Source organism: Bombyx mori, chromosome 13 (assembly GCF_030269925.1).
Source record: "Bombyx mori chromosome 13, ASM3026992v2".
Classification (NCBI taxonomy): Eukaryota; Metazoa; Arthropoda; class Insecta; order Lepidoptera; family Bombycidae; genus Bombyx; species Bombyx mori.
The window spans coordinates 12,095,089-12,105,527 of record NC_085119.1 but is presented as its reverse complement, the minus strand read 5'-3'; the positions used below and the strand labels follow the sequence as shown (position 1 = coordinate 12,105,527).

Here is a 10,439-nt window from a genome sequence, read left to right as displayed (position 1 = left end):
TTCAATGTATTTACGGAGTCACGTGAGCGGTATAGTAAGATATTAAATATAAATAAAAGAAAAAGTTAAATTAAATAGACAGTTTTAAGCCTCAAGTTGGTTGTCCTTTTGATTTTTATTTTTTATTCTTAGATACAAGAATTCACAGTTCCATAGAATTATAGTTAAAAGTGTGACTATGTTTAATACAATTATAGGCATAATGTAGGTTCCTGAAGATTCACGAATGCGACCTGAAATTAAAAAAAAGTGATAACATATTCGATTTTAGTATTATTTCGGTTTTAACGATTAATTATATACTCGTAATCAAATAATCTAAATGTTGTACATTTAACGGCCGTCTGGTGAAGTGGTAAGTGACATGGTCACTACATAAGAAGAAGTCATCGTGGCCTAAAGGATAAGACGTCCGGTGCATTCGTATCGAGCGATGCACTGGTGTTCGAATCTCGCTGGCGGGTACCAATTTTTCTAATGAAATACGTACTCAACAAATGTTCACGATTGACTTCCACGGTGAAGGAATAACATCGTGCAATAAAAATCAAACCCGCAAAATTATCATTTGCGTAATTACTGGTGGTAGGACCTCTTGTAAGTCCGCACGGGTAGGTACCACCGCCCTGCTTATTTCTGCCGTGAAGCAGTAATGCGTTTCGGTTTGAAGGGTGGGGCAGCCGTTGTGACTATACTGAGACCTTAGAACTATATCTCAAGGTGTGTGGCGCATTTACGTTGTAGATGTCTATGGGCTCCAGTAACCACTTAACACCAGGTGGGCTGTGAGCTCGTCCACACATCTAAGCAATAAAAAAAAAAATAAAAAAAAAAAACAAGGGGGTCGCGGGTTCGAATCCCGCTAAGGGAAGATATTTGTATGATAAATATAAATGTCTTCTCCAGGGTTATGGATGTATATTAAATATATGTATGTGTATAATAAAAATCTTACATTTATTTCCGTTATCTGATACCTGTACACAAGTTCTTTACGAACTTATCACGGGACCAGTTAACGTGGCGTGATTGTTAGTAAATATTTATTTATTTATTATTTATTTATATTCAGTTAGATAGTAATAGAAGGATAATAATTAGAAAGATCGTGATTTCCATCCCAAAAGGATTTAACGTCTAATATTTACTTTTTAAATGTAAAATAGCCAGAGTTATACTGAACATCCAGTTTTTACAACCTATTTATTTCGATACATGTGCTACGTTACGAGTTTGGGCAGAATTTGTGCTCATCTAATAATGAAGTTGTTGATAATAACTTCTTTTAGTATTTTTCTTTAAATTAGTACACGGGTCATGCGATTCATGAATTATATTACTATAGCTAGTTGTCATAGAACACTTTTAATTGATCTAGTGTGTAGACCGAGAATGTGTATAAATTTAGCTTAGATTTTTTTGGTTTACTTTTAATAGAAAAACTATGAGAGTTCAATTACTACAATAATCATATGAAAATAATATAATGCTGTTTACCTAGTAACGATCCGATTGAAGCGATGATAATGCCATTGAAAAACATTTGTATCCCAGAAGCAAATGGCAGTCTCTCCAGTGGAACGTAGCAAGGGATTATCAAATTCATGTAAACAGTACGTATTCCTTTTGTAAATCCCATGGCTACTGCCACGAAAACCATTCCTAAATAAGAATGCGTGAAAAGCATTACTGAAAAAACAATTTTTTTCGTGTTAGTTAGTTTATGAATTATCATCCGGTAAGTTAAATAAATACAATTTTTACACCATTACAATATTAATAATTATTCGGACAGACTTACACAGACAGAGATATTTTGACAAAGATATTTTGTACTGGTGGTAGGAACTCTTGTGAGTCCGCACGGGTAGGTACCACCGCCCCGCCTTTTTGCCGTGAAGCAGTAATGCGTTTCGGTTTGAAGGGTGGGGCAGCCGTTGTAACTATACTGATACCTTAGAACTTATATCTCAAGATGGGTGGCGCATTTACGTTATAGATGTCTATGGGCTCCAGCAACCACTTAACACCAGGTGGGCTATGGGCAATAAAAAAAGAAAAAAGAAAGCAAACAAAAATACTTCGACAACGATCTCAAAAAAATTAAAGCTAATCAATAATACTTACTAGTTCTGATGATAATTACTAGCGTCAAACTAACCATGTACATAACTCTGGGAGATTTATTCCACCACTCTCCAATAAAAGGTGCTACCAGTCGAAACAGTGTGTCTGAGAAACCTATGATAGACATAATCTGAGCTATTTCGCTTGTTTCGAATTTTAACATATCTTTAAGAATAATTGGTAAGAGCAGAGAAAAGTTTGTTTCAACGCAAGCAGCTACTGAGAGACCAATTAGAATACTAACAAATATTGGATCTTTTAAAAGTGTTAAATCAAAGAAATCGACGAAATTTTGTAAAAAGCCTTTTTTCTCTTTTTCCTCTGTCGTCAACACATCGACTTCTTTATGTTTCTTATTCTCAATGATTTCATTGAAAATATTTATGGAGCTCCCAAGATTTACTTCTTGTGATTCCCACCATTTGTAACGCGCCTGTGCTAGTGGTGTTTCGTTTTGCTTTGGACGCACATCAGGGTGCGATACAGCATTTCTTGACTGCAAACTTGAGTTACTGTTCAGTGATCCCATAGAAAAACTTTTCATTGGAATTCCACCGTTTTCTTTCGTATCATTCATATGCAAAGAAGCTATTCCTGAAAATATTAATATTATTATTGTGATATTCAGTACTTGTAAACATTATCCACATCTTGCATCGGATTACCTTTTAATGAAGACGTAATGCTACCGTTGACAAGTTCAACATCAGTCTCTTTGTTTAGAGGTACAAGCTCTTCCGAGAGCGGTGGGTCTTTTAAGTACCATTTCGCAGGCCTTAGCAGACATGCCGCTAAAAGTGAGTGAAGACAAATTGCACTCAATATTAATACAGCATATCGCCAACCGTACGCGTAAATGAGAGTACTCATGAGCAGTGGCATGTAAATTGCTCCAAGTCCTGTGACTGACATGCCGACACCGATTGCTCTACTTCGTTTTTCCTTGAAGAACGAATTAATTGCTAATGTGAATGCAGCCATTACTGAAGCTACACCCATTGCTGAAATTCAAAACAAAAGTTTCCTTACGAACTGTACGTTTTATGACACTTTTTTAAAAAACTGTTTCAAGATGCTTACAATTTAGAATACTGTACGATAAAATGAAGACCCAGAAACTAGATGCTAAACTCGTTAATATGAGTCCAGCAGAGATAAGTATAGCCCCGACGGCAGCTACTTTTCGGTATCCAAACCGTCGTAGTAATGGTCCTCCAAAGAACGACAACAACATTCCAATACTATGATTGAGTATTATAACTAAGGTCCCTTGCGTAGGAGTCAAACCCGTCTCATCAAACGCTTCTTGGAACACCAGACCGAAGCTACTAATGAGGGGTAGAACGACTACCTGGAAATGAATAAAACCCTGATTAAAAACTTTTAAGGTTTAACCTTTGCTATTCTATTCATTTTACGATTTCATACAATTTAATTGAGATACAGTTCCAAGTTGATAAAATGCTATTCCATTATATACATCTTTTTTATGATTGAAGGATTACTGGTGGCTCGGAATCCATTTCCAAGTTTTACCAGGACAGGTGGGCGAGCAAAGGCTGAGCCAGAAGGGGTGGTATTTGTTAACAGCTGCCCGAGTGCCTCTGAAGGAGACCTAACAACTCTAGAGCGACTGCTTCTACTAATGCTAATGAATCCACTACCGGATCGGAACCGCGACCCGCTGAGAACATCCGGCGAGAAACTCAGCGTGCTGTTCCATTATATTACGTTGGTAGACGAGTTCGCGACCTACTTGAAGGTTAACAAAATGTATAGACGTGCACAATGCTGCTACCCACCTTGGGCCTGAGATCGAAGGTAGTCGAAGTTTCAAATAGACTGCGGATTGACTGTCCCGTTCCTCAAACTAAAATGGTTTTATTTTATTTTTTATTGCTTAAATGGGTGGACGAGCTCACAACCCACCTGGTGTTAAGTTGTTACTGGAGCCCATAGACATCTACAACGTAAATGCGCCACCCGCCTTGAGATATAAGTTCTAAGGTCTCAAGTATAGTTACAACGGCTGCCCCACCCTTCAAACCGAAACGTACTACTGCTTCACGGCAGAAATACGCAGGGCAGTACCCGCACGGACTCACAAGAGGTCTTACCATCAGTATTTTTTTTTTTTTTTTTTTGTTTAATGCTTAGATGTGTGGACGAGCTCACAGCCCACCTGGTGTTAAGTGGTTACTGGAACATGTGGGCTCACAAAAATCTTGGGTATATTTTAATATAGACAAGATATTTTTTACTAATGAACATGATTGTAAATAAGGAAGGGGGATACTCGAACTCAAAGGTCTGCAGATTCTTGATTAGTTGTTAGAGTGCAATCAGCGTACTTTCCGGCTTCACTAATGGTTTGGTCCCTATCAATGTTGATAATCAATTAGTAACCGAGACGTATCTTTGTGATAATGTTTCAAACAATCGTATCAAGGTAGTTAACAGTTGACTTTTAATAACACCATGTTCCACGCCTATGAAAGGTTCTTTCAGGAAAACTCAAACTCGGGGCTAAAAATGTGTCTCGTAAGTATCATTTCCGACATCATCTGAGCTGAAGACCCCCGTCGTCTAGTCCCGATCTTAATCTGCATTTTGTATCATTTAAAGAGCGCGGAATTTTTCCGAGGGTAATGATAATTTGAAGTCCCTAAAACATATCAGTGACCAAATTCCCGACGGTGAAACTGAGTGCTTCAATAGGCAGCTGGCCGCAGCGTTTGCAGGATTTTACACAGGTTAACAGAAATAATTTTGAAAGAGCTTCATACTTTTTAAATGATATATTATTCAAGTTTAAAGTAATACACACTGTACTACTACGATTTTTTAATAATAATAGAAAAAAAATGCTGTTCTCCTTGTACGATTAATTATTGGCCAGATTAAGTATATATTAATAAATCAGGTCAGCAACACCGTTATTATCTTATTTTTGCAGTCTCAGATTAAAATATACTCGTGTTGAAGCGTAAATAAAAATCTATGTTGATAAGATTTAATTAAGTACGCATCGGTGATATTGTCGAAATACCAGCATTTATATTTCATAATCGAATTCTTTCCACGTAGAAATTAAATTTAAACATGTGTCTATCAGCGTCTGTGTAATTTTTTCAAGGAAATGTGCACGCGTAGATAAAGTTTAATCAAACAAAAGAATCTTAAAATGGAAGATAGCTCTTATGATATACACAAGATACCATTAGGATATTTCAAATTGGTTAATTGATTTAGAATAGTGATAGTGTGTGAGCCGGAAGGACTTCGGTTCCCTCTGTATTTTGTACCGTATGTTTCATGGGGAGTGCTCTGAGGAATTGTTCGAGATGATACCGGCGTCTCGTTTTTACTATCGCACCGCCCGCCACCGGAGTAGAGTTCATCCATACTATCTGGAGCCACTACATCTGGAGTATTTTTTGCCACGTACCATCCGGCTATGGAATGAGCTCCCCTCCACGGTGTTTCCCGAGCGCTATGGCATGTCCTTCTTCAAACGAGGCTTGTGGAGAATATTAAGCGGTAGGAAGCGGCTTGACTCTGCCCCTGGCATTGCTGAAGTCCATAGGCGACGGTAACCACTCACCATCAGGTGGGTCGTATGCTCGTCTGCACAAGGGGAAAAAAATATATGTATGTACAAAGGAAGCTGTCCTGGAGATGAAATTCTAATGGACCATACCTGTCACTTGGTATATGTGTATAAACCTCTTCGCCTAGTGAGCCTGGTATTTCAGATATATCAACTCTTTCTGGCATTAATGAAAGCCCATAATAGAAATTGTAAAAGTAGATAGATTAATTATTTATGCTAAATATGTCATTATCAGTTTAAAGCTTATGTTGATGTGCCTCATGTTTTTCATGAGTGCTAATTGTTTTCTCAACGAATCCTATAATATATATCCTATGCAACATGAGTATATTGAAAATTTAAAATTAATGCATTCCTTTTATGGTCTATAAATTATCCACACGAAAAAGAATTGAATATTCTGTCTTAACAACACTACTGTTACTTCTTACTCTAATGTTATACGATCGAAATACGACAGTTATTGATTTCCTTAACGCTAGAAGAATAGCAAAAAGACCTGAGTCTAGTTTTAGTGCCGTAAGTACGATTGACTATCCAACACAAGACATTAAAAGATAAAATTTCACAACTATTATTACGTATTGTGTGATAAACATTTGATAATTTGTGAAATAGTTTCCATTTCGAAATATTACGAAGGGATTTATAGAGTAACTGTTAGTTTATACATTTCTATATTGCGTAGGCTGTTTGATTGTTTGATGCTGAGTTTTCAGCCAAGTTTTTTTTTATTTTTTTTTATTGCATAGATGGGTGGACGAGCTCACAGCCCACCTGGTGTTAAGTGGTTACTTGAGCCCATAGACATCCACAACGTAAATGCGCACCCACTTTGAGATATAAGTTCTAAGGCTTTTCTAAGGTCTCAGTACAGTTACAACGGCTGCCCAACCCTTCAAACCGAAACGCATTACTGCTTCACGGTAGAAACAGGCAGGGTGGTGGTACCCACCCGCGGGGACTCACAAGTGGTCCTACCACCAAGGTAAAGTTATATATGAATTAATTTAAAATCGGCCTTTAGTAATATTGCAAACATTGAACATTTTCAATGATTAGAGAATAAGCGTTAAATGATACTTGTTGCGTTAATTGGGGCACTAATGAAACTATTAAATATCTGAGTATGATAGTTTGCAGTTGTATCTACGCAAACATTTAAGATTTATAAAGATAACAATTTATGATAATGTAATTTTCAAACGTAGCTCTCCTTGTTCTTGCTATGTTCGTGAATTTTACAATTATAAAAAAGGATTTTCCGATATCGAACACATTTGCGTTACAGATTGATGTAATATTCTGTTTAAAACCAGATTTTCATTTCCAACTGTAAAAAAAAACCGTATATTCAATTAAAAATACTCACATTATTCAAAGCATACGCGAATGTGATGACCCATCCGTATCCTCCGTCTGGAGGCACCTTGTACGCAGGTGCGTTAGACATCTTGGTACATTTACAACTCTTCAGATAACGTCATTAAAATACACATTAAACAAAAATCACTGTAATTCCACATTTTATTTAGTACTCTGTTAGGTATGTCGTCATTTATAAAATAATATTTTAAACATACGTTAACGCCCTTTGTCAGCAACAACACAAATGAACTTTTATTTAGTGAATTCTGTGTCTTATCATTTCGACTACTACAAGTGAGTATAATAAGGCGCTATCAACTACATTTTATGACGTTATAAAAATGCGAATGTCTGGAAATAATCGTTATATTTGTTTGTTTTCGATGTTTTATTATTATTTCTTTAAAAGTTCATTAACTTTTCGGTGTGGCTGTCGATTTTTATGATCCTATTCTGTCGCTTGGAGCCTATTGAATATTACGGACTTGACTTATTTATAATGAAATAACGCAGAAGAGTAATGCAGTTCAGTTCTGTTTTACATATTTTTATATCTTGATAAAAATAACGTCTTAATACTGATAATGTTGTTCAAATACAGTAAATGGTGTTCAAGCATGTGTTCCAAATATGTGGAATTTTCCGAGCTCAGAGTTTGAATTGATCTAAGATTACATTTTAAAATAAACATAGCATGTCATTCGATTCTCTATCTATTCTAAATACAATTTCATAATATGATTATTTTATTTTAATAGGTCTTGGGAAATTGTCGACTAGTCTTAGGTGCAAGTTCTCTTTTCGTTTACACCGTGATTTAATTAGTCCAAATTATGTTCTATAACAGATGTGCCGCCGTAGGTTTGCGGCAGAAATAGGCCAGGGTATCTATTCGTATAGTGAATATAATAGCGCTTGTGCAATACAATTGAGACTAGGGCCCATGGCCCATGGCACATTAACACGTTGCCATATCTCTAGACTGGTGATCGCTTAACTGGTGGTAGGTCCTCTTGTGAGTTCGCACGGGTAGGTACCACCTGGATACTACCTGGAGCCCCCGTGTTCATCCCCAGTGCGTTTTCAGAGATCTTTTTTGCCATGTACCATCCGGCTTTGGAATGAGCTCCACTCCATGGTGCTTCCCGAGCGCTATGACGTATCCTTCTTCAAGCGAGGCTTGTGGAGAGTACTTAACGGGAGGCAGCAGCTTGGCTCTGCCCCTGGCATGGCCGAAGTCCATGGGCGACGGTAGCCACTCACCGTCAGGTGGGCCGTATGCTCGTCTGCCTACAAGGCCAATAAAAAAAATAAAAAACCACTCCGCCAACTTCAGCCGTAAAGCAGTAATGCGTTTCGGTTTGAAGGGTGGAGCAGCCGTTGTAACTATACTGAGACCTTAGAACTCATATCTCAAGTAGGTGGTAGGTGGTAGGTGGCGGCGTTTACGTTGTAGATGTCTATGCCAGATGTAGATGGCTCCGGTAACCACTTAACACCAGGTGGGCTGTGAGCTCATCCACCCATCTAAGCAATGAACAAAAATACTTCGGTAACCGCTTAACACTCACCTATACATTACAAAGACGACTGTCTTTAAATTCAAATCGACAATCCAATCATAAGTCACAAATAATGTATCTCGACGTGGCTATCTAGCACATATGCTATTCGCTATGGCGACCACATAGTATGATTTAAAAAAAAAGTGAAATTATTATGGTCTAATTAGTAGTTTTTGTACCTTTGTTACTTTTATCTTTATCTTTAACATTATGACTGGTAAATTGTAAATAAACGCATGATAAGCTGTTCTGTAACTAGGCCAACACTAGTTACAGTACAGCTATCAGTTATTTAAAACATTTATGTAATGTGAATAAAATTGGGCAACCTGTAAAAGATTAGACAAAAATCAACTTTATCAATGATTATGTGGTCACGCACAGAATTAAAGTTATCTTTTGCTTATGTTTGATTATTTGGTGGATTAATTTAATTTGGATAATTGATTTGGGATTTAAATTATATACCTACTTTAAGAATATTGAAAAATGAAAAATCGTTTGTAAACCTACAATTAAAATAGTAGGTAGAGTATTTATTTGTGATTTGACTTTTTTGCACTGATTATAGTGAATTAAACCCGCACAGATATTACGATAGGACTATATTCACTCTTGTTTACTACACAATTCAAAATTCACACTGCACTAGATTTTTTTCTTCTTCATAGAGTTCGTTAACATCTGGATGAACACTCACACTGATAGTTGACCCCACTCCGTGTACTCGTGGCCTCACAACTGTCAACTAATGGACATCATCCGCATACATAGAAGGATAACCAGTTAATTCGATTAAATTTTTGACCTTATAAATGTTGAATTCGGAACGTTTTGTCTATACATGTTACGGCTTCGGATAATCTAGGAATTGATAGAATTATAAATACCTGCTAATTAAATGCGAAGGTTAGATGCGACACGATTTCTTTCCGAAAAACACAAGATAGAAGTTTTAAAATGTAACGTTTTTTCGAAAAAGTTTTATCTGCACGATATATACTAATTGCATATTACTAATTTTTTTGTGATTTTAATGGCTGAGAAATTTGTAATCCTAGTTGGCGATAATTAAGATTATTCACCTGAATTATTAAGCATTAAGAATGAAAAATGGTTTTGCTATTTTTGTGTTTAAGGAGTTTTGGTGTTTGCCTTAATGTAACAGTATTGTTTTTTTTTATGAGTGATTGTTTACTGGTGGCCCGGAGACCTTTCCAGTTTCACCAGGACAGGTGGGTGAGCAAATCCTCAGTCAGGAGGAGTGGGATTTGCTAGCAGTTGCCCGAGCGCCGCCGAAGGAGACTTAACAACTCAAGAGCAGCTGCTTCGCGAATGAATCTACTACCGGATCGGAATCGCGACCCTCTGAGAAGATCCGGCGAGAAACTCAGCGAGCTGATGCATGGGTTAGGTTGCACGTCGACATCTTTGTCGAGTTCTACGAGTACGGCTACCGGGGTCCTTACGCCTGCTCCTAGTGTTAGAGCTGAAGGCGTCTAATGCAAAGGTTATTGGATCTGATGGATCCGTAAGGACGTAACATTGTATCTACGAATATTTTGAAAAGGAGTTATAACCCGCTCGATGGAAGTTTTCTTTTCGCCATGTACTTTTACTACCTCTATGATTAACATACCAACATGTATATGAATATATTATAGTATTTGTTTGTTGTCTCGTATTTGCTTACGACACTTGTAACACAGGAGAAACTCTTAGTTTGTGATCGTCGAATGTGTAACGTTTCTCCATTTATTGATACA

General features: G+C 37.1%; 1 protein-coding gene across 2 annotated transcripts; it reads right to left on the bottom strand.

Annotated features, from left to right (window-relative positions):
• Window positions 1-82: 82 nt before the first annotated feature.
• LOC101744848 (monocarboxylate transporter 9) lies at window positions 83-10,185 on the bottom strand. 2 transcript variants are annotated; one of them, XM_062671893.1, is made up of 7 exons: window positions 9,146-10,185; window positions 7,113-9,002; window positions 3,208-3,478; window positions 2,793-3,128; window positions 2,128-2,721; window positions 1,498-1,689; window positions 83-233 (listed from the first exon to the last, which is right to left on the bottom strand). In XM_062671893.1, exons 2-7 carry the CDS (start codon window positions 7,191-7,193, stop codon window positions 85-87), a joined length of 1,623 nt encoding a protein of 540 aa, XP_062527877.1. In that variant the 5' UTR covers window positions 7,194-9,002; window positions 9,146-10,185; the 3' UTR covers window positions 83-84. The 2 variants fall into 2 exon arrangements, with proteins under 2 accessions (XP_062527877.1, XP_004927805.1); XM_004927748.3 differs by having other exon boundaries at window positions 7,113-7,459.
• Between the last annotated feature and the right edge of the window lie 254 nt (window positions 10,186-10,439).